This window comes from Canis lupus, chromosome 6 (assembly GCF_011100685.1).
Source record: "Canis lupus familiaris isolate Mischka breed German Shepherd chromosome 6, alternate assembly UU_Cfam_GSD_1.0, whole genome shotgun sequence".
Lineage (NCBI taxonomy): Eukaryota > Metazoa > Chordata > Mammalia > Carnivora > Canidae > Canis > Canis lupus.
The window spans coordinates 37,341,372-37,363,398 of record NC_049227.1 but is presented as its reverse complement, the minus strand read 5'-3'; the positions used below and the strand labels follow the sequence as shown (position 1 = coordinate 37,363,398).

The 22,027-nt window shown below is 63.4% G+C and overlaps 1 protein-coding gene and 1 long non-coding RNA gene across 6 annotated transcripts; one reads left to right on the top strand and one right to left on the bottom strand.

The window, feature by feature from the left end:
- Nucleotides 1-701: 701 nt before the first annotated feature.
- GLIS2 (GLIS family zinc finger 2) lies at nucleotides 702-21,997 on the top strand. 3 transcript variants are annotated; one of them, XM_038540556.1, is made up of 7 exons: nucleotides 702-857; nucleotides 15,865-16,107; nucleotides 16,901-17,073; nucleotides 17,761-17,937; nucleotides 18,026-18,159; nucleotides 18,247-18,365; nucleotides 19,322-21,997. In XM_038540556.1, the coding sequence occupies exons 2-7, from the start codon at nucleotides 15,936-15,938 to the stop codon at nucleotides 20,119-20,121; spliced, it is 1,575 nt and encodes a 524-aa protein (XP_038396484.1). In that variant the 5' UTR covers nucleotides 702-857; nucleotides 15,865-15,935; the 3' UTR covers nucleotides 20,122-21,997. The 3 variants fall into 3 exon arrangements, with proteins under 3 accessions (XP_038396484.1, XP_038396483.1, XP_038396485.1); XM_038540555.1 differs by lacking the exon at nucleotides 702-857 and adding an exon at nucleotides 2,111-2,163; XM_038540557.1 differs by lacking the exon at nucleotides 702-857 and adding an exon at nucleotides 11,661-11,724.
- LOC111096311 lies at nucleotides 4,680-12,362 on the bottom strand. Of its 3 annotated transcripts, none has more exons than XR_005360934.1 (5): nucleotides 12,199-12,362; nucleotides 11,426-11,614; nucleotides 9,735-9,873; nucleotides 9,243-9,333; nucleotides 4,680-5,504 (listed from the first exon to the last, which is right to left on the bottom strand). It is a non-coding gene; the product is annotated as an uncharacterized LOC111096311 (long non-coding RNA). The 3 variants fall into 3 exon arrangements; XR_005360933.1 differs by lacking the exon at nucleotides 4,680-5,504 and adding an exon at nucleotides 7,684-8,118; XR_005360932.1 differs by lacking the exon at nucleotides 4,680-5,504 and adding an exon at nucleotides 8,139-9,073 and having other exon boundaries at nucleotides 12,199-12,359.
- Nucleotides 21,998-22,027: the final 30 nt, after the last annotated feature.

Below are 22,027 nucleotides of genomic sequence, written 5' to 3'. Positions count from 1 at the left end.
CCTATTTTTTCTTTCTTACCTTTTTTCAATATACCTAGATTCCCGGGGGGCCTGAGCCGGACCTGGCGAGCTTGAAGGACACTGAGCCTCCAGCTGCAGGGCCCCGCAGCAGCCTGAATCGCCGCGATCCCGGGCGCCGGGAGGGGGCGCTCTGCGGCCCTCAGCCTCTTCCCCTCCCCACGCACCCGGAGGACTGGGAGAGTCGGCCCTTAACAGCCCCCTCCTGGAAGGTGCTGGGTCCCAAAGCTGGCCTGCCCCAGGCCCATCTGCCGGCTAATATTTAACCAGGTCTCACTCCACATTACCCACACGAGGGAAATCGGGGTGGGGTGGGGGCAGAGGAGGTCACCTCCAAATCGCTACTTTCGGGGCCTATAGGCCTTTCATGTATCACCCAACAGTTCATAAGCACCTATTCTGCGTCTGTTCCTGTAAGTCATGAAAACCTATTATGTGTGCATTCATGCAACCATCATAAGCTCCATCTATGTATCCATTTGCCCAAAATATCATAAGCATTTACTGTGTGTCCATGTAAGAGCAGGAACTCTGTGTCCATTTATGCAACAGCCAGGAGCACCTACTATATGTACATTCGCTTAACATGTAAGGAGCACCTACCCTGTATCCATCAGTGCAAAATGTCTTGAGCACCTACTAGGTGCAAAGCGCGGTGCCAGGAGCTGAGGATGCTGCATGATCAAGACCCGCCGGCTTCAGGCGCTGGCTGGGGACAGCGGCAGCAGATGCACTCGGAGTCAGATGCCTCACCTACCAGAGGATGCTCTTCCTCTCCTGCACTCCTCGAGGCCAACTGTGAACCAAGATCTGCCACCTGACCGCAGAGCGGCAAGAAGGTAACTGGGCAGGGGCTCCAGCTTGGCCCAAACGAGACACACCAGAACGCGAGTCTGGTTCAACGTCGGGAGGGAAAAGACAGCTTAGGGGGGTGCGGGGCTTTCGCCCTCGCCGGCACCCACTCCTTCCACGTCCTAACGGCGGGCGCCGCGCAGGGGCGCGGAGGGAGCGCGGAGGGTCGGGGCGCGATCGAGGATCCCCAGCGCTCGGGCTGGGGACGCAGGTAGTCCCAACCGCTAGGACCAAGACTAGGGCCGAGCGGAAGTCCGGACCGCTCCCGGCCGGACTTCGTCCTGCCCGTCCCGAGGGCACGGGGGGTGGGGGGGCGGGGGGACCAGCCCGGCTTGGGACGCGAGGGAGGGGCTCCCGTCCGGGCTCGAACCCCGGCTTGAGCCTCCCCGAATCCCGAGCCGGGGCCTCTGCCCGCCGGGCGCTGCCCGCGCGTTCCTGGAACTGGGCTGGGCGGAGAAATCAGGGCCTGCGGAGAGGCATTCCTGCCGCCCTCCCCGCCGCCCGGGGCCGCGGGGGGCCTGGCCAAGGTGACCCCGCGGGGGGGAGGCGAGGGGCCCCCCGCCCCCTCGGCCGCAGCGACCTCCTCCATCTTCCCCGTCTCCGGGGCTCTTCCTCTGGGCCCGCCCGCCCCCTCCCCGGGCTTCCCCGAGGGCGGGACATCCCTCCCCCGCGCCCCCGCCCCCCCCGCCCCCCCAGGCCACCTCCCGGCCGTGTCCCAGCGCTGCCCTCGGGCCGGGGGCGGGGCCGCGCGGGGGTGGGGGGCGCGGGGATGGGGCCGCGGGGGACGCCCGCCGCTCGCCGCGGCCCCGCCGCCCTCGCTGCCTCCCTTCCCCCGGCCCCGCGCCGGCTCCCGGCCGCCCCCTCCCCCGACGCGCACGCCCCGCCTGGCAGCTGGCGCCCCGGGCCTGGGGCCGCCGCGGCGAGAGGGGTTTGCAGGGAGGGCGGGCGCGAGGGAGCCAGCGGGGGAGGGAGGAGGGAGCGAGGCCGCCCCCCGCGCCCCTCCTCCTCCCCCTCCTCCGAGGCTCGCCCGGCCCTCCTCCCGCCGCCTCCCTCCTCCCTCCTCCTCCCTCTCCAAGACATCCCCGCACGGCCCGGCCGCCGCGGCCACCTTCCCTGCCGGAGCTGCAGATGTGGCGGAGCGGCCGGGCGCCGGGCGGCCGAGCCAGGGGAGCCCGCGCCGCGTGAGCCTCGCGCCCCGGCGCCCGCCCGCCCCGGCCCCCCCCCCGCTCGCGCCCCCGCCGCCCCCCGACCGCCGGAGCCCGCAGCCCGGAGCCCGCCGCCCCCGCCGCCGAGGTAGGAAGCTCCGGGGCGTCGCGCCGTGGGGCCGGGACCCGGCTGGCGGGGCGCGGGGGCGCGGGGGCGCGGGGGGCCCGGGCCCCGAGGGTCGCCTCCGCCGCCCGCGTCCGCGCCTCGCCTCGCCCCGGGCCATTGTGAGCCCTCGCCGGGGCCCCCGCGCTCGCTCCCTCGCTCGCTGGGCTCGCGCGCTCCCTCCCTCGCCGGCTCCCGGCCCCGTCCCCTCCGCGTCTCCGTCTTTCTCCTCCCTCCTTCCCTCCCTCCGTCCGGAGGCCGGGCCGAGCCGCGGCCGGGCCCGGGGCGGGAGCAAACTTCGGCAGGGAAGTTGGGCGGCCGCGGAGGGGGCGCGCTGCGGGCCGGGGGGGCCCTGGAGCCTGGGCACGAAGTTGTCTGGGGCGCCGGGCAGCCGCCCCTTCCCACGGCTGCGCCGGGCTGTTTCCAGGACGGGGTTTGGAAGGTGTCTCCTCCCTCGTCCGGGAAAGTCTCCCCCCTGCTGCCCCGGGCTAGCCCGGGCCCTTCCTGGGCCGGGGGGAGGGAGGGAGGCGTCCCTGGGGGTCGGGACCGGGGGTGCTGCGGGGTCAGGACCCGGAGCCGGAGGCCGGGCTGGCACTTGTCTGTCCACTGCTGTCTGCGTGGAAGCAGAAGAACCCGGCCAAGTGAAGGGGGCAGGGGACCCGGCGGCCCGCAGGAGGGTCTGGAGGAGTGGGGGAGGGGTGAGGCAGGTGCATCCCGAGGGAGGGAGATGCCGGCACCCCGCTTCCCGCAGGCCCCCTGGAACGGGGCTGGAATCTAGGCTGGCACCTGGAGGCCCTGGCACACTGCCCTGGCGGGTCAGGTCCTCGGGCCACAGCAGGGCAGCATGCTGCCCGTCTGCCTGTCCAGGAGGGCCCTCCTGGCCTGGCCCCCCGGGGCAGTGATGGTGGCAGGGATCCTGGCCCTGCCCTGGGGCCTGGGAAGCGGGAAGGGATCCTGGGAGGAGCCCTGGGCCCCCAGCCATCACAGCCCAGGATCTTGGCTCTAAAGGGAACGCTTGACACTGAGGGGGCAGCCAGGCGAGCCGGGGACCTGGCCAAGGCCTGGGCTCTCGTGGCTCTCGGTCTAGGCCAGGGCCAGGGCCTGAGCTGTGGGCTTTCGAGGCAGCCTTCCTGAGGGTCTTCCAGCCCCGAGGGAAGCTGGGGCCGAGCCGATGCTAGAGACCCGCAGGAGACACCCTGCCCCCCCAGGGGCTTCCTCAGTTCCCAAGCTCAGGGAAGGAGAAACTGGCCGCTTCCTTCTGCCCACCCACCCAGCCCTCTCCAAGCCCCACTCCCGGTGCCACAGCGCCACAGCTGTTCCAGCCCAGCCCACACATCCCTCCCCGTGACCTCGGAGCCTTCCCCCTCTGCTCCTCCTTCTCCCCTCTGGGCCTGGGCTGGGCCTCCCAGCTGGCCCTGGCCCACTCTGGGGGAGGGGCTGCACCTGGGGAGCTCTTCCGAGGACACCTCTTCCAAGCTCCAGCCCTGCCCGTTTTACAGCCCACCTCCAGTTCTCCTTGGCCCTGTCTGCAAGCAGCCAAGAATGAGGCAGTGCCAGGGCGTTGGGGCACAGTGTATGGGGGTTGGGGACCCCTTGGAAGCAGCCCTGTTTTCCGTAGCTCCTTACCCTCCCCCTCCTTTCCGGAGCTGCCATTAGCGCTGACCCTCTGACCCCCAGAGCCTGCCCGCCCTTCTCTGTCTGTGACCTTTGACCTTTGGTGTTAAATCCCTCCAGCTGGGGCTCTACGGCCCCTGAGTGACCCTGGCCTAGGTCCCCTGGGGGGCCTCTCCCTTCTCCTGGCTCTCTACACAGGGACACCTGCCAGTCCCTCCCTCACTGATGGGGAGGGGGTGCCCCAGGAAGCCAGACAGTGAGTCACCCCACTTCCAGGCACCACTGCTTTTAGAGTCCGTGGCTTTGGGGGATTCACAAGAGCCAGGCCACAGCCTGGAGGGTAACTGGGAAAAGCCCCTGGCCTGGGAATCTGATGTCTTAGATTTGAGTTTGGGCCAGGCCACCAACTCCCAGGGGTCCTTGGGCCGGCTCCCCACCCCTCCATCACCCCACCCCTTCCTGGGTCTCAGTTTCCTCTTCCATAAAACCAAGAGGTCAGACAAGGTGAGCTTTCCGAGTTGGAGTCCGTGAGAAGACTTGTTGTGGGGGGGATGCTGAGAAGTGGGGTCAGGCCAACAAATCCAACTCTCAATTATCCGTGGGTGGAGCCAGTATGAATAACTGGATGCCACAGACATCCCAAAACCTCATTTCAAACAATCGTGTGAACCGCGTCCCCCCAAAGCTTTTGTTGTTTCTAAAAAGCCAGCTGCGAATGGGTAGCCACAGCCATGTCTTGTGCCTGGGCTCCCCTTGCTGGGAGTGCCCTCGGAGGGCAGACTGGCCTGCGGGAACACAAAGCCCTGCCAGGGCCCCTCCTGGGGGCCTGGGCCAGCACCCCTCTCACCCCACCTTGCAGCCCCCACCCCCCCTTCCCTGGCCTGGCCTTGGCCCCAGGCGGTGGGAGTGTCTCCTGCCACCTAATCCTCCCGGGGTCTGAACTGCAGTAGAGGAGGAAGAATGTGTTTTCCTGACAACATTTTCCCATGTGCATTTTCATCCACCCTGACTTGCCTGGAATCCCACTTGGGTGAGGGGGTGGGGACGGGTGCTGGGCAGAGTTGGGGGCAATCCCAGGATGAGGGAGGGTGGCGACGGCTGTGCCTGGGGGACCAGATGTTGGGGCTGGAGCCTGCAGTTGAGCTTTTTGGGAGGCGTCGGGGTGGGGCCCTGGTGCTGGGAGGCGCCCTGGGGTTTGGTGGGGGAGATGGCTGCTCCTGGCTCTCCCCTCAGGCACCGGATGACCCCCCCAGGTTATGTACCAGGGGAGTCTGTGGAAGCCCCTCACCCAAGCAGGGAGTTCGGCTTGTAGTGGAGAGGCCCGAGCTGGGTGGAATAGGGGGGAAGGTCTTTTCGGGGTTGCAGAGAAGCCTCCCTCTATTCAGGATTATTATTGTCGTTTTATATTTCACACAGATGACCGAGGCCAGGGGGTGACTGGCGGAAGGTGCCGGCTGGTCCCCCCTTCACCCAGAGTTGGGGAGGATCCCTGGCTGGTGAGGTCAGGGCAGCCAGAAAGGTGTGTGGCCCAGACGTGTGCCGGGGTGGCACCTCTCTGAGATGGGATCTGCACATCTGCCCCAGTGGCTTCTAAGGTGGCCTACTCAGCGCCACCCTGGTGCATTCAGGTGTGGCTGGGGGCGGGGATGCGGCATCGTGCACCTCCGGTAGGACCTCTGGCGCTTTGCTGACCAGCCAGGGTTGAAGCTTTGCTGCTGGGACAGGAAACGATGTACTGTGGGGGTTTCTGTGTAGGGGCGCAGCCTGAAGCACAGAGACCCTGGTCTCTCTCCTGCCTCCGGCTCAGCCCTGGAAACCCCTGCTGTCTCTCCAACTAATAAAAATGCCAGCTTAGGCCCCTAGGAAGGCAGGGATAGGGTGCCAACGTTGGTCAGGGGATGGAACAGCCTGGGGAACACCCTGATTTTTTCGACTCCCCGAAAAAATCAGCACACTGCCTTAAGTGGCCCAGGGAATTTTGCAGGTGTTGACATCTGTCACCTGAAATTGTCACATCAGCCCTGTGAGGAAGATCCATTGATCACTGTTGACAAATGAAGAAACTAAAGCCTGAGGATGAGGCAGGACCAGTGGGCATCTGGGCCCAAGTTCCTGGGTGTGCTCTGGCTGGGGGACTGGGGGGTGCTCTCTGGTGGCCAGTTTCCCACCTGGTTTAAGAAGGGATCCTGCTCTTGAGGGGAACCCAAGGTGGCCCTAGCAGCTGTGTACACAGGGCCCCCAAGCCTCCACCCTTTCTGGTACTGATCCTTCTGGCCTTGGCTCCAGACTGCTCCACGGGAAGGTGAGGCCTGGCCCAGGTCTGCGGGGGTCCCTGGCCCTTCTTCTCATTGCAGCTGTGGTGATGTGGGACCCTCCCAGGGGAACTCTGGGGGCCTCTACGGAGCCTGACCTGCCATCCTGGCCAGGACGCTTCTCTCCACACTCCCTCAGGCCTCAGGCCGTGCAGGGCAGAGGCCTGGAGCTCTGGCCTTCCTCTCCTCCTCTCCCTCCCAGATGGGATGGAGGGTTCTGGTGAACTCATGGTCAGGCTGGGAGGAGCCTGGGGGGCACAGAGATATGAAGTGATTCCAGTTTTGGGGGGGGACTTTCTATCTGCTCCAGATGCCCCTGGTGGGGGTTGGGCAGAGGGATTGAGAATCTTCTAGAGCTGTGACTGGGGGTCGGGGGAGAGGCTGGGGCTTCCTCAGGCCCTTTGTCTTCGAGGCCTGAGAAGCCAGGTAGTACCCGCCACAGGAAGGGCCCCGCTATGGAGCGTGCGACATGTGTGTGCACACGTACTCCTGCCTTGGCAGATGGCTGCCCGGGGAGGGGACTGACCCACCCCTGGGCCCCCTCCTCCAGTCACAGCCAAGGGCGGGTGGGAGGCTTCAGAGGCCCCAGGAGGCTGCAGACCTGCCTGAGTCAGCCCTGGGAAAGCAGTCCTGCCCAGCTGACAGAGGGTTGCGTCTCCTTTACACAGACGCACTCACAGGCTAGTGCCCCCTGGGACCCTAGAAGTAAGGAGGCGGCTGGTGGGGGCAAGCGGGGGGTGGGGGTGGCGGCGACACTGAAGCTTGGAGACTCAAGGGCTTGGCCTGGGGTCACTTGGGGTCAGGGAGGGACAGAGAGGGACCGGAGCCTAAGACAGTCTGGCCCTGGCCCCTGAAATGTCAGTTCAACCTGGGAATCCCCTCAGCTCCACTGTTGCCAGCCCTGCATCCACCACAGGCCCCCCCTCCACCCCAGGCCCTGCATCCACCTCAGGCCCCCCCATCCACCACAGGCCCTGTATCCATCCCAGGCCCGGCATCCACTGCAGGCCCCCCATCCACCGCAGGCCCTGCGTCCACCCCAAGCCCCCCATCCACCCCAGGCCCCCATCTGCACAGGTACCATATCCACCTCAGGCCCCCCCATCCACCCCAGGCCCCCCCATCTGCCCCAGGCCCCCCATCAGCCCCAGGCCCCCCATCCACCGCAGGCCCCCCATCCGCCCCAGGCCCCCCATCCACCACAGGCCCTACATGCACTGCAGGGGCAGCGGGGCAGGATGCCCTGACACTGGGCCCTGACGTGGGGGCAGCTGCGTCTGGGGAAGCCTCTCTCTCTCCCTTCGCCCCATCGTCCAGCTGGATCTGGCTGGCAAGTTCCGGCCTGCCTGAGCCCTTTCTCCCCTGGGCCGCTGCCTCCTGTATCCAGAGCCCCCAGCCCCCAGCCCCACACTTTCAGGCTGACTGACCCTGAGCTGTGATATCTCTGCCCCTGGGCTGTGGGGCCCTCCATTGTCCCGCCTGTTCTAAAGCTCTGCCTGCAGCCTGCCCCCCCAGCACCCGCCCGCCCCCCCCCCCCCCGCCAGCACGGCTGGCTGTTTGCCTGCCAGCCCCACCCTCCTCCAGACAGGGACCGCAGCACCACCTTAGGACACCTAGTGGTCACCCTGCTTGGTCCTTTGGACCATGGGTCCCAAGGGCCTGAAGCAGGCCGGGCCTGGCAGGGCCCTACCCAGTGGCTGTTTCCTTTTGGCTTTGGAGATTGCCCCCAGCTTCTAGATTTGCTTTGCTGCTGAATTGGAGAAGGAGGGGAGGGGCACGGGAGGGGCACGGGAAGGGGGGCAAGGAGAAAGGGCTGCAGGCAGGGGATAGTGGGGGGCTAGGGGTGGAGTCCAGAGTTCCTGGGCCTGGCTGCTGGCTCTTCTGGGGTGGGCTCTGCGCCACGCTGGGTGGGCATGGCAGGACAGAAGCTGGGGGAACTGGGCCCTGCCAGTCATCCCATCTGAACCAGGGCAACAGTGGCCACCTCGTCCTCGTCCAGGTCTCCTCCTGGGTCCTTTGCAGGGGAAGAGACCTCTGTGTCAAGGCCCAGGCCCTGCCTCTCACCTTGACCTTGGGCAAGCCACTTCTTTCTTTGGGCCTCAGCCCCTCCATACCTACCCACCTCACCTGGCTACTGGGTACCACAAATGGATTTATTCATTCAACCAACACACACTGAGTGCCAGGTGTTCAGGAAAAGCAGAGAGGGCAGGTGCGATGGTGATGTTTAGGGAGCGGTTAGGGTTCTCAAGCTCCAGGCTACTTTAGGCCAGTGCTTCCCTTTCCCGGGTGGGGAAACTGAGGCCCAGAGCTTGGCCCACATCAGATTGTGGTGGGCCAGGTTTCTGACTCGGAGCCCCCAGCACTTTGCATCACTGCACAGATCCTGCTAGTGGGAGGAGTTAGCACAGCGTGGGCGCCGTGGGAAATAGTGCGGTGGTCTGCTCCATGAGGCCTTCACCTGCTCCAGGACTCCCTTCTTGGAGTGAGGCTCTAAATGCCAGGTGCAGGGGTAAGTGCCAGGGCCAAAGACGGGTGTGGGGGGCAGTGCGCATGGCACTCTGTGTGTAGGGCTGGGCACCCAAGGTACGTTCAGAAGCTGGTGACATGATGGTACAAGTGAGGACTTGGACCCTGGATGAGTGTGGCAGGCAGCACAGGCCCCTGCAGGGCTGGGAACACTGTCCTCGGCAGCCTGGGGACAGAAGCAGGTCCTCTGCTCGGCTGTCAGGCCCCTGGAAGAACAGCCCACGCGTGGCTGCAAGAGTCTGAGGCCCGGGAGGGTGAATCAGGGAAGACCTGCTGCGGGAAGGGGTAGGAGGGGAATGGCAGATGGAGGAGAATATGGGAATGTGGAAGGTTGTGCAGCGGGACCTGGCACCCATGAGTGAGCATCGGGCTCATGGGAGAAGGAGGATCCTGAGAAAGGAGGTGCCGCAGGGGAGCGCTTGAGGCCTGGAGCCTGTGGGCTGGAAAGGGAGAGGGTGCTTTCTGTGTAGAGCACTCCATGGCTCCCCAGTGCCCTCCAGGCCCTGGCCCAGCCTCTCTCTTGGGCCGCAGTCCAGGCCTCTACAGCATTGGGCCCAGAAAGAGTGTGGGCCTTAGAACCTGGTAGTGAACCCCAGACGTGCTACTTACAAAGCTCTGTGACCTTGGCGGGTGACTGAACCTCTCTCAGCCTCCATCTCCCCCTCTGGAAAATGGAGAGGCTAGCACCTAATTTGCAGGGCTGTGAGGATGGATGGAGATGGTGAGCCCGAGGCAGACTGGCCTGTCTGGCCTGCAGAGCAAGTTAGGATCTAATGCCCCAGCACTTCACCCCATGTCTCCCTGCTTAGGAGCAGCCCTCCCAGCCCTCCTGCTCTTGTTCCCCCACCGAGGTCTGGGCGCCTTTCATCCTCATTCATCTGTGGGCCCCCAGGACGGAGTGGGGTGGAGGGCCTGCTGCTGGAATGCATAACTGAGCGATGGGGTAAATGAGGCGGAGGGAGGGAAGGGCCAAAGTCCAGAGCCCGCCTTGCCAGCCTCTGCTCAGAGTTGGCAGGTGCTGTCCAGGGCCTGCTGCTTGTCCCAGGGCAGTGGGAGGGCTGGGCCGTGGCAAAAGCCCCCAGGACCCAGGGAGGTACTCACAGGGTTGTCTTAGAGCCGGACTTGGTTGGGAAAGTGCAGTTTTCCTTCCCTTTGGGGCCCGGGCCTCATCCCTGCTGCTTCTCGTAACTGCTGGGTCCCAGAGCCTGATGCTGGTCACATGCTGTGTCCTGTGTGTATGCTGTTGGGGCACAGGTGTGACACACATGCATGTGCCCGTATGTCGGGCTGCTGTGAGTGCCCGCCTGCGTCCTGTGGGATACTGGCCATTGCCTGTGGCGGCCCCAGAGAGTTCTGGCACAGTGCCCAGCCCTGACTGTCCACCATGAGTGGCAGTGCTGCCTAGCAGGGCCCGGCCTGCTCCCGCCGAGGCCTCAGTGGGTGTGTGTCCCTGTCTGGCTCCCCACAGCCCTGCGCCAGCTCCTCCCAGGGATCTGGGCAGCCTGGGCCTGGCCCTTCCCTTCCCAGTCCGAGGGCGGGCGTGGGGGCTGCTTGGCGGGCTCGCCTCTGGCTAAGGCCCAGGTGCAGGCAGTGCTCAGAGCCCCACGCACCACCTCTCCCCCTGCACCCCCCAAGCAGGCTGGGCAGACAGGAAAATACCAGACATAGTTGTGCAAAGGTGGCTGCAGGCAGGCAGGCAGCAGGGGGTGGAGGCCCTTGAGATGGGGGCCTGGAAGCCACCGGCCTGAGGGAGGCTTCTGTGCCAGGCTGGCCCCTGCAGCCGGACAGACATGCACATCTGTGTGAGTGTGCATGTGTGGGCCGGGCCCATGAGTGAGTCGCTCCTCCCTACCCTCACTGTCCCCCGCCCCAGCCTGGTGGCATTGGTGAAGCCAGGACTGGTGAGGGGGTGGGCACAGGGGCGGGGAAGCCAGCCTTGAGCCTCCCAGCTTCAGCACTGCTGAAGTATCTGGGTGACCTGGGGAGGCCAAGGGATTGCATGGGGCACCACCCCCCCCCACGGCCAGGAACCAGAATCCTCAGTCTACTAGTTGCCAGCATCTCCTGCATGCCAGGCACTGGCCCGCCTCTCCCTGCAGGATGTCCTGGGTCCCCACCTTGCCGGTGAGCTGACACCTGACACCTTATGTGGTACCTGTTTGTGACTAAGGCTCACCGGGGCCACAGGGACCCATCTGAGGCCCCACAGCCATGGGCCAGAGCGCAGGGGACTGGGAGCAGCTAGCCTGGCCCTGGCAGCGCTATCTAAACATGCCCGAGTGAGATTTGGCACCCACTGCTATTCAGGTGCTGCCCGGCTGAGGGCTTTCCTGAGGCCCCCACAGCTGAGCGCAGAGAGCTTGGCTCTGGCTGGGTCACCTGGGGTGCTGGCGCTCCCACCTGGGTGGGGTCTGCCCTCCCACGGGAATCTGGGGAGGCCCCCCAGGGCTGGCTGAGGGCCCATCTGGGATGGGGGAGGGAGGGGCCTGCCTGCTGAGAGGTTCCCAGGAAGGCGAACCCCTCGGGCTTCCAGGGCTTCCAGGAAATGCGGCCTGCCCTGGCCCCTCTCCTCTCTCCTGGGACCCGCTGGGGCTGGGCGAGGCCTCAGGATAAGCCCCTCCCCTGGGTCAGGGAGGAGGCCTGCTCCTCCCAGGGCTGCTCGGGCCTCCAGGGCCCCCCTCCTTCTCTTCGAGCAGTTGGGCCCTGGAAGGTGGCTTGGGTCAGCTGTGGCCACTGCACAGGACAGCTGATGCCTGAGGCTCTCTGAGGGGCACAAGCTTGTTTAGTTGTACCTTAAAATGAAGGCCGGGCATGCTCAGGTGACGGTGAGACTGTGTTGTCTGTGGACACGGGAGGCCAGTCACCCCACAGAGCTGTCCTCACAGCTCCAGACTAGCCAAGGCTGGACGGTTCAGTGATGGTGACAGTTAATTCAACAAGGGTGACCAGGACCTACTACGTGCCCAGCATTGTTTCAGTTGCTGAATATGACATAATAATGGGAAACATTAAGAAATCACTGGATGTGTGCGTCACTAGCCAAAACCCAAGGAGGGGTTCTCATTACTATTACCATCATCCCATTTTCGAGGTGAGGACAGTGAGGCAGGGAGGTGACTTGCCCTATCACTTGGGCAGGAAGTAGCAGAGTGGAGCTGGAGACCCAGGTGGTCTGACCCGCACTTGGGCCTGCCCGCTCAGGGGGGTGGGGGGTGCTGAGAGGGTGAGGTCTCCCCTGCCCCAGCCCCTGCCGCTGGGCTGCCAGGAGGGTGGAGCCCTTGGCCAGAGCAGGGAGGGAGCCGCAGCAGTTCCCAGGAATGTGGGGCCGTTTGCTTTGGCAGCATATCTGCCCTCGGCTCTCCAAGCCTCCCTGTGGGCCCCCCCCCACCGGCCATAGCTCGCCCCTCCAGCGCCCACCCACCGCCTGCCACCCCTCCTAGGCTCTGTACCTAACTCCCACAAACCCCTGGGAAAGGATGGGGTGCTAGGCGGGAGGGCTTTTGCCCTCCCTTCCGCACACATCCATGGGCACAGATGGTCTGGTGAACCTGGCTTCTGGACTCACCTGGGCTTGTGATCTAGGTCTGCCGCAGACAAGCTGCGTGACCCTGGACAGGTCACTTAACCTCCCTGAGCTGCAGTGATTACATCTGTAAGATGGGGGGGCCCGGCACCTGCCTTCACAGGTGCTCGCTCTTCCCCTGGCTGTCAGCAACTGGCTGTTGGTCCTGTTGTGGGGTGATGTGCGCCCAGGGCTTCCAGTGGGCTTGCTGCCCGCCCGGCCCTCGGTGTCCCCAGCTTTGGGAAGTGCATGTTGATAGCCATGATCCCAAAGCAGAACAGGGGAGGCTGGGGATTTGCTTCCCTGCTCCGTGTGGGATCAGGAAGGCCACTGGGCTTCGAGAGGTGCATCCTGAGCCGTTGTCCCAGGGTCCTAGGCCAAAAGGGCCACGGCTGACCGAGAAAGGGCAGTTTGGGGACTACGGGGCAATCAGGGGTGTCCCTCCCCCCCCCTTACAGGGCGCTGGCCTGCCTCTGGGGGTGGGTATGCCCAGGCGCCCCCTCTGCGCTCCGCAGAGCGGAGTCCAGCCCGCCGCGAGCCTGGTGAGCCCAAGCCTCAGTTTCCCCATGTGTACAGCCGTGGCAAGGGCGGGCTGCGCTCCCAGGAGGGCCCCGGGCAGCGGCGCCCCGACACCCCGACTCGGTGCGCACCGCGGGTGGGCTCCCAGGTGGGCGGGGCGGGGGCGCTCGTGGCGGCCGCACAATAGCGGCCATTGTCTGGGCCGGCGGCGGGGCGGCGGGGGGTGCGGCCCACCCTCGGGGTGACCCCCGCCCCCGGGAGGCCGCGGCCCGCCGGTGGTCCCCGCGCCGCCCCGCTTCCTCCCGCTCCCCGGGCTCTAATTAGTTCCTTTCGCAGCTGGAGCGGTGGCTGGCGACCACCTCGGCGCCGCCTCCCGCCCGCCCCCCCCACCCCCCCACCCCCCGCGCCCCACGCCTGCCCCCCGCGCCCGCCCTCCGGGTCCCCCGCCCCCCGCCTGGGCGCTGGCCCCGGCCGCCTCCCGAGGGGGCCCCGCTGCGCCGCCAAGACCCGGACGGTGCCACCCTGGCGGTCGCCCGCCCCGCTCCTCGGCCCCAGAACAAAGAGCAGAGCCCCAGTTCAGAACCCGCGTCTACAGGCTGGGGGAGGGGGGAGGGGGGAGTGGAAGGAGCCACCTCGAGGTCCGCCAAGGTCAGGACAGGGGAGGTCACAGGGGGTCTTCCCCTTGCTGTGGGGCCACCTCTGGGAGGACGCCTGGGTGGGGCCGGCCTGGGGTTGGGGATGCTGAGAGCTGTGCGCCTTTGGGGTGGCTTTCCCGGGAGTGGGGGGCGGGCTGGGCCTCTGGACTGGGTTCTGGCTTCCATCCCAATGAAGCTCTGCCTCCCTGGGCAGAACCTAGTGACAGGAAGTGTGTGTGGGGGGGCTCTCTGGGGACTGGGCCTGCTGGTTAAGGGGGGTGCCGCAGTCCCCACTCCCACCTGGGCACTGTGCCTGCCCCACCCTGGTTAACACACTCCTTTTTTGCGGGGCCTCCCTAATTGTGGGTGGATGCAGGTCTCCTGCACATCTCCAGAACAAGATAACCAGGGTCTAGGGCTCCTCCCTGGACCCCTTCTGGCTTAGGGCAGAAGGGCAGATGCCAAAAAGGCTGTTACCTGGGCAGGGCTGCCAATCACAGGGTCAGTTTGAATTCCCAGTCCCCAAACCATCTTGCTACATGGTCCCCTCCTCTGGAAGGTCCGGTTGGGGGTGGGGGATGGAGGCTGTGGGGAGGCCTGTGGCCCTAGGCCAGCTGAAGGACCAGGCCACCAGCCCTTCCTGGCTCCTGAATTCTTAATCAGCATAAATATTTACTTCCTTCCTCCCCTTCCAGGCTCCCAGCACAGAGGAGCTTCAGGGAGGTTGGACTGGGCCTGTGTCTAAAAATAAACAGGTAGAGGGATAGGCAGACAGACAGACATAAGGGGAGGGGGGTCAGGCGGAGGGCAGCTCTCTGTCCAGCCAGAGGGAGAGTGGAAGGGCCCAAGGTCCATCCATCACTGTCACTCACCCACCTGCCCACCTTGGGTCTGGAGCTCCTAAAGGACCAGGTGGCAGCCTGATGGGCATCTCTGGCCCATGCGTGGCCTGGGGGGCAAATCCAAACGGATCTGACTGCTCCTACCTAATGCAGTTTAACTGGGGCAAGTCGGGTCACAGATGGGGTCCCACGACCAAGTGTAGCTGCCCCTCCTTGGGCTCCGAGAGTTGCCATGTAGCTGGTAGGGTCTTGGAATGTCCTAGAAGCAGAGGGTCCTAATTTAGGTAGGGGACTGCCTTGTTGTGTCCCCGTGTGCTTGGAGGGTCTTAGCAGAAGTAGAGCTTTTCAGGGGAGATGGATGAGCCAGGACCTGGCACCAGAGAAAACTGTTTAAAGTTGCTGAGGTACGTGGCCGGGAAAAAAGATGAGTGGGGCCATAAAGGCTGTCCTGCTCCTTCCAGCTCCGTGAAGCAGCTCTGCACACGGGTGGGCATCTCTGGTTCCCACGGGGGGAGAGAGAGGTGTGCATGTGTGCACACAGCTGAAATGTGTGGTCATGTACCATGTGGCGGTTACAGGGATGTTCTATATTAAGTTATGAAAATGTGGAAAGAATGGTCAATGACGTGGAGTGTCTCATAGTTTTGGCTTGTTTAGCGGATAGATTTTTGGGGTATAATCACCCCAATTAGCAAACACAAGGATACACTTTGACCACATGTGGAAGGATTGCCCCTGGAAAAACTTTTTGAGTTTGGAATACAGCGTTGACCTTGCTTGCTCTCGTGTCATTTGTATGTGAAGAAAATCACGCCATTGAGAAGTTCTAAGGGATGGTGAAAATACCAGTGTGAGAACTTCTAATAAAAGAGTATCATCACCACTAAAAAAAAATGATGTATGGTATATATTTTATTAACCACCCAGCAGAGCTGGTTCACTTCCCTCCAACCCTGTCCCTGGCTGGCCTGGCTGCGCCACAGTCCCCAGCTGCCCCCTGGTGGCGGCTCAGAGCCCTCTGGCTCCGTGGGCCTATCAGCACCTCTCTTCAGCACCTCTCTTCAGCACAAGGGCACCTGTCTGCACCCCCATCCCTTGGGCCAGGCTCTGCACACCTTGCCTGAGACAGGCTCTCAGCTGCCTTCCCTTGGAGGTGACCACAGCTGCCCGGGAGCCCCGACACCAGCAGCACTTGTGATCAGTAGCTGAGAACCACTAGTGGCTTCCTTGGAGGACACCTGCTCTTGGCCTGGTTCTGGGCCCTCAGGCTCAAGCTGGGCATGTGATTCTGGGCACCACTTTCCACTCGGTCAGAAATGACCTTTGGGACTTCACTGACCAGCTCCAGGGAGGTCTGGCCTTCAATTGGTAGCTCCACCACTTCTTAGCTCTGTGACCTGAGGCAGTGTCTCTAAAAATCAGTTTTCATGGCAAAATGGACCCTCTGAGCTTTGCCTCCAGAACTGACTTGAGGGTAATGGAGATGGAAGCTCTCAGTAGGTGGCTGGCACTCATGCGACCTGGGGCCAGAGCCACTTGGAAGGTCCCCCTTCCCAGGGAGACAGCCTTCAGGCTGCTATACATCCACACCTCCCTCCCCTGGCGGCTTCAGGGGCTGCAGCAGGAGAAGCCTGAGGTCACGGTGTCACAGCACAGCTCCTGTCCTCCCCCAGGTTCCTGCCTGAATACCAGCTTGGGAACTCCCCACTGCCTGCAGCCACCTCCAACGCAGCCCCCCATCACCATGCACTCCTTGGACGAGCCGCTCGACCTGAAGCTGAGCATCACCAAGCTCCGGGCGGCGAGAGAAAAGCGGGAGAGGACGCTGAGTGTGGTCCGGCATCGAGCTCTGCACAGGGAGCTCGGCCTGGTGGATGACAGCCCCACGCCGGGCTCCCCAGGCTCTCCGCCCTCAGGTACAGCACCCCTGGTGGGGCTGGGGCTCCCAGGCCCCGATGGAGCCATGGCAATGGGAAGAACGTCTGGGGTGTATCCCCCAGGACGTAACCAGGCCCTTCACGGCTTTCACCTTAGAGCTCTGTCCCTTTATTCTCCGTCTCTGGAGGGGACATTGTCCCTGGGGGGAGGCAGCTGCCCAGTTCATGAAGCTGGCACAGCAGAGCCAGGATTCAAACCAGGCCTCTGAGAGGACATAGAGGAGCTAGTAAGGGGGAGCAGGCGGCTCACAAGCAGTGACAAAGGCCCTGTGACCCACCTCCTGGGCTTCAAGGCAGCATAGCCGGTCAGTCAGGTCCAGGGAGAGGGGACCAAGCCCAGCAAGTGCTTCTCAGGGGGTGCTTGGAGCTCAGGACATCTGCTCTGCTTCCTTGGACCCTGAAAACCAGACCTCTATGTCTGAGCTAGAGGGCTCTGGAAGCAGCCTGGTCCAAACCCCTCATGTTACACAGGGAGCAGTGAGGGCAGGAAGGGGCCCAGGAAGAGTCAGAAAGGTCCCTACCTGCCAGTGTGACAGCGAGCCAGGAGCCTGGCTTCCAATTCCTGCTCACTGGGTACTTTCCACTTCTGGTCTTAACCAACGGCTGATCTCTCATGGTGGCAAAAGTCACATTGGTCAGCTGTGCAGGTGGCTGCTCAGATGCTTGGGGTCCCAGGGTGGTTTGGAGTGTGGCTGGGGTCTGCTCCCAGGGTCATGGGAGGGTGGTTCAGAGGACTCAGCTCCAGCGTCCCTGAATAGTGCTTCTCCCTTAGGCTTCCTGCTGAACCCCAAGTTCCCTGAGAAGGTCGAGGGACGCTTTTCGGCAGCGCCTCTGGTGGACCTCAGCTTGTCACCGCCATCTGGGCTGGATTCTCCCAATGGCAGCAGCTCGCTGTCCCCCGAGCGCCAGGGCAATGGGGACCTGCCTGCAGTGCCCAGTGCCCCGGTAAGGAGGGCGTGCGGGTTCTGGAAGAGGTGGATTGGTTTTCTGGAAAGGACCACAAACTAGGTGGCTTAGGACAACAGAAAGGTATTATTCCATCAGTCCTGGGAGCTGAAGCCTGAAGCAAGGTTGTGCTCTGTCCCAAGGTTCTGGGCAAGATTATTCCCTCACTTCTTTCCAGCTTCTGTTGGCTCTCAGTGTTCCCTGACTTGTAGCTGTGTCACTTCAACCTCTGCCTCTGGTGTCACCTGCCTTCTTCCCTCTCTTGTGTGTCTCTGAGTTCAAATCTCCCTTTCTCTTATGAAGACATCCATCACTGGATTTAGTGCCCCCCAATCCAGTATGACCAGGGGTGGGGGGCAGAGGGAGAGGGAGAGAGAGAATCTTAAGCAGGATCTAGGCCCAGGGTGGAGCAGAAGCCGGGTTTGATCTCCCTACCCTGCCATCATGCCCTGAGCTGAAATCAAGAGTCAGACTCTTAACCGATGGAGCCACCCAGGTGCCCCGAGTATGACTTCTTAACTTGACTGCATCTGCAAAGACCCTATTTCCAACTAAGGTCACACCCACAGGAACAGGGACATATGACCCTGGGGGCGACTCAACCTGCCACAGAAGGAGACACAGGGGGTCTGGGTGCGCTGGCCCGGGTGGGAGCACTGACAGCTCTGCCCTTCCCGTCTTCCCCAGGACTTCCAGCCACTGCGCTATCTGGATGGCGTCCCAAGTTCCTTCCAGTTCTTCCTGCCTCTGGGCTCCGGAGGGGCCCTGCACCTGCCTGCTTCCTCCTTCCTCACCGCCCCCAAGGACAAGTGCCTCTCGCCAGAGCTACCCCTGCCCAAACAGCTGGTGTGTCGCTGGGCCAAGGTGAGTGCGGGGGCGGAGGCTGGGGCTGGGGCCGAGGCCAGGGCCAGGGCGGCCCCATGTAGACCCAGAACTCTCCCCGGCCCCACAGTGTAACCAGCTCTTTGAGCTCCTGCAAGACCTGGTGGATCACGTCAACGATTACCACGTCAAGCCTGAGAAGGATGCAGGGTACTGCTGTCACTGGGAGGGCTGTGCCCGCCATGGCCGAGGCTTCAACGCCAGGTGAGGGAGGGTGAGAGGGGGGCGGGGGGAAGGGGCTCAGGTGTCGGGCGAGCTGAGCCGAGCTCCCCTGTGCCCTCCCTGGAGCAGGTACAAGATGCTCATCCATATCCGCACACACACCAATGAGAAGCCGCACCGGTGCCCCACCTGCAGCAAGAGCTTCTCACGCCTGGAAAATCTGAAGATCCACAACCGGTCGCACACAGGTGAGGAGCTGGGCTGGAGGGCGGGGGCTGGGCGGCTGGGCATCCTGCGCATCCAAGGAGGCGGCGGAGGGGAGGGGGGCAGTCTCATTGCTTAGCAGTCCTATTCCAAGTGCCACCCCTGGCTGAAGCCTCTCCTGTGGGTGCGACCCTCGACATCCACCCCTGGAGCACTCAGCATGTCGTGTGATCGTCCAAGTGCTGTCACCTGGGAGGCAGTGTGTGCTTGCTCCTCACCGGGCTCCAGCACACCGTGGGGCAGGCACTGGTGAACAGAGCCACACACCTAATTTTAAATTTACTAATCGCAAAAAAAAATTTTTTTAATTAAAAAAAATTCTAATTGCCACATTAAAAAAAAAAGGATAAAGGGATAGGTGAAATGAATTGTAATGAAATATTTTCTTGAATCCGATATATTAAAAAAAACTTATCAATGAGACGCTGGAATTAATTTTGTACAAAGTTGTGGAGTCACAACCCGGTGCGTATTTTTCCCCTCGCTCACAGCCCATCTCCGTTTGGGCCAGCCGCATTTCAAAGGCTCAGGGCCGCGAGTGGCCATTTCATGGACCCAGAGGTGTTCTGCTGAGCCAGGACCAAATACAGCACAGGGCGCCGTCTCGCGGGGGTGACCTGGGCCGCCTCCCAGTGGGTCTTCCCGGGAGTACACACGCAGATTTGTGGGACCACTGGTTGAAGTGGTCATGTCATCCGCAAATTAAAGCACAGGACGGAGGCCGGGGGCACACAGGGCTGGCTTCTGTGGCTGCGCCCCGCCGTCCCCACCTGGGATCAGATCTCGTGCTGGGTGCTGGGGACACCGTCCCCCACATCAGACAGTCCGCGCTCTCGGGGAGGTCTCGGTGTCAGGTGGGGGGCCTGGGGCTGCCCGACGTGTGGGTGGGGGTTAGGACACTGGGCTGGGGAGAGGCCCCTCATGCCGCCGCGCCCCGCAGGTGAGAAGCCCTACGTCTGCCCCTACGAGGGCTGCAACAAGCGCTACTCCAACTCCAGTGACCGCTTCAAGCATACGCGCACCCACTACGTGGACAAGCCCTACTACTGCAAGATGCCCGGCTGCCACAAGCGCTACACGGACCCCAGCTCGCTGCGCAAGCACATCAAGGCCCACGGCCACTTCGTGTCTCACGAGCAGCAAGAGCTCCTGCAACTGCGCCCGCCCCCCAAACCACCGCTGCCCACCCCTGATGGCAACCCCTATGTCAGCGGAGCCCAGATCATCATCCCCAACCCCGCTGCCCTTTTCGGAGGCCCGGGCCTGCCCGGCCTGCCCCTCCCCCTGGCCCCTGGCCCCCTTGACCTCAGTGCCCTGGCCTGTGGCAACGGTGGGGGCGGTGGGGGTGCAGGGGGCATGGGTCCCGGGCTGCCGGGCCCCGTCTTGCCCCTCAATCTGGCCAAGAACCCGCTGCTGCCCTCACCCTTTGGGGCTGGTGGACTGGGCCTGCCTGTGGTCTCCCTCCTCGCTGGCTCCGCTGGCGGCAAGGCTGAGGGGGAGAAGGGGCGTGGGGCAGTGCCCGCCAGGTCTCTGGGCATGGAGGGCCGCAAGACCCCCCTTGAGAGGACGGAGAGCAGCCGCTCCCGGCCAAGCCCCGACGGACTGTCCCTGCTGCCCGGCACCGTGCTGGACCTGTCCACGGGCGTCAACTCCGCGGCCAGCAGCCCAGAGGCACTCACTCCTGGCTGGGTGGTCATCCCGCCAGGCTCCGTGCTGCTCAAGCCGGCCGTGGTGAACTGACCGCCCAGCGGACAGCTACCTGCGGCCCTGCCCCTGACGAACGGAAAGTCTTCTGCGAAATAGCAATAATGTCCTCCTGCCCCTGGGGCCTGGGTGGCTGTGTCCCCCCCGCCCCCCCGTGGACCCAGCCCCAGACAAAGCTGGGCAGCAAGGATGGTGCTAGAAGGTCATTGGTGGTGTCCCAGGCTCCGGAGGGGGAACTGGCCCTGCCAGCCAGGGAGGGCTGTGCTCCCGGGTGCTGAGGCCTTGCTCACCTCTGGCCCTCCCCCTGCCCTGCCCCCCGCCTCGGTCCCCCAGGCTGCCCACCCTGGTGCCTCCCTCATTCAGTCGCCAGCCTGGGTCAGTGACCCTCCCTCCCTGCCTTGCCCACCTGCTAGACCTGTCCCCGTCCTGCCTGGCCTCTCTGGGCCCCTGCTCTGGGGGCTTCTTGGACCCCTTTCCCTCTGGCCCACTCTCCAGAGGGAGAGCAAGACAGACGCAGGCAAAGCCACAGAAAGAAGCCACCATATCCCTATGACAAGGTGCCTCCAACCTCAGAGAGGGAGGCCCGCTCTGCCAGCTGCCCCTCACCACTAGCCCGTCCAAAACCAGCCAGCACTACCTGAGGGTCGGCCCCTTCTCTGGGCTGGGTGCTCTCCAAAGCGAGGGGATTGCTGACCACTCCCCTGCCCCTTCCCTGCTGGGCCTCCTCCCTCTGCTTTCAGGGAGCCCTGAGTGAGGAGGCTAGACGCCAGGACCCTGGGCCCTCATTCGGCTCAGGGAATGGTGGGGCAGGGCCTGGCCTGGGACTCTGGAGGCTCGCAGGGTTTCACGGAGGTGGGAGGCTGGCTGGGGACAATCCCAGGCTGGGGCACAGCTCCCATTCTGGGGGTGCCAAGTCACAGCCGGCACATGGGGGAAGGTAGGGCTCCAGGTCAGTGCTGGGCTTGCGAGCTTTCCAGAGGCCACGAACTGAAAACCCTGGGCTTGGGGGTGGTGAAGCCATGGGAGGGCCCCTCTGTTGGGAAGGGAGAAGAGGAAGGAACCCAGGGTTTACGACATGGCTGTTTCCTTTGGCTTTTCCCAACTGAGCCTCTGTTCTAGAGGTGTCCCCACCCCCCACAGGGCATGGGCCGGAATAAGCTAAGGATGCTGGTGCTCCACTGCCCCATCCTGCCAGGCCCGGGGGGCCTCAGCATAGGCACACCCCCACCCTTGCTGTTCCCTCTGGAGGTGGCCTGGCGGTCAGGACTTTTGGCTCCACAGCCACATGACCAAGCACTCCATTTCCCCTGCTGTAGAACAGGGAGCTGCAGGCTAGCAGTGGTGGCGGCGGCAGCCCAGCAGTTCCAGGGTCTCCCAGCTGCTCCTCTGAGCAGCTCTGCAGACTCCACCCTTTCCTGGACCGCCCTTCTGTCCTAGAGGGGTCACCCTGACCGGCCTGCCCTGATAGGGCCTGGCAGTGCTGGCTCTGCCCCTTGAAGGGGCTGTGAGTGAAGCAGGAGGGAGCTGGTCTCCTTTCTTCGGGCCCCCCAGGACCCAGGCCTTAAGTCCCCAGTTGGGGGTGAGGGCTTTGAGACTCAAGCCCAGGGAGCAGAGGAACAGGGCACTGAAAGGTGACATTAGCTCAGCATGTGACTCGGTGACAGACCAGGCTCGAGAGGGCTGGTGTACGTGTTGTTGTTGTGGGTTTGTTGTTGCACATTCCAGGATATCAGTATTTTAACAGGTTCTAAGTGCCTTTCTATCGTAGCTTATGTTTTTCCTCCTCTTGGCTCCATTGCTGTTAGCATAGAGTTTAAAAAAAAAAAGAGAGATAAGCTAATGACTATAACAATATATTCCTCCATGTGAGAGGAAGTTTATAAAGAAACAATAAAAGTGAGTTGCAAAGATGGTTTCTGTCTTGGCTGTGCCATGAGCGGAG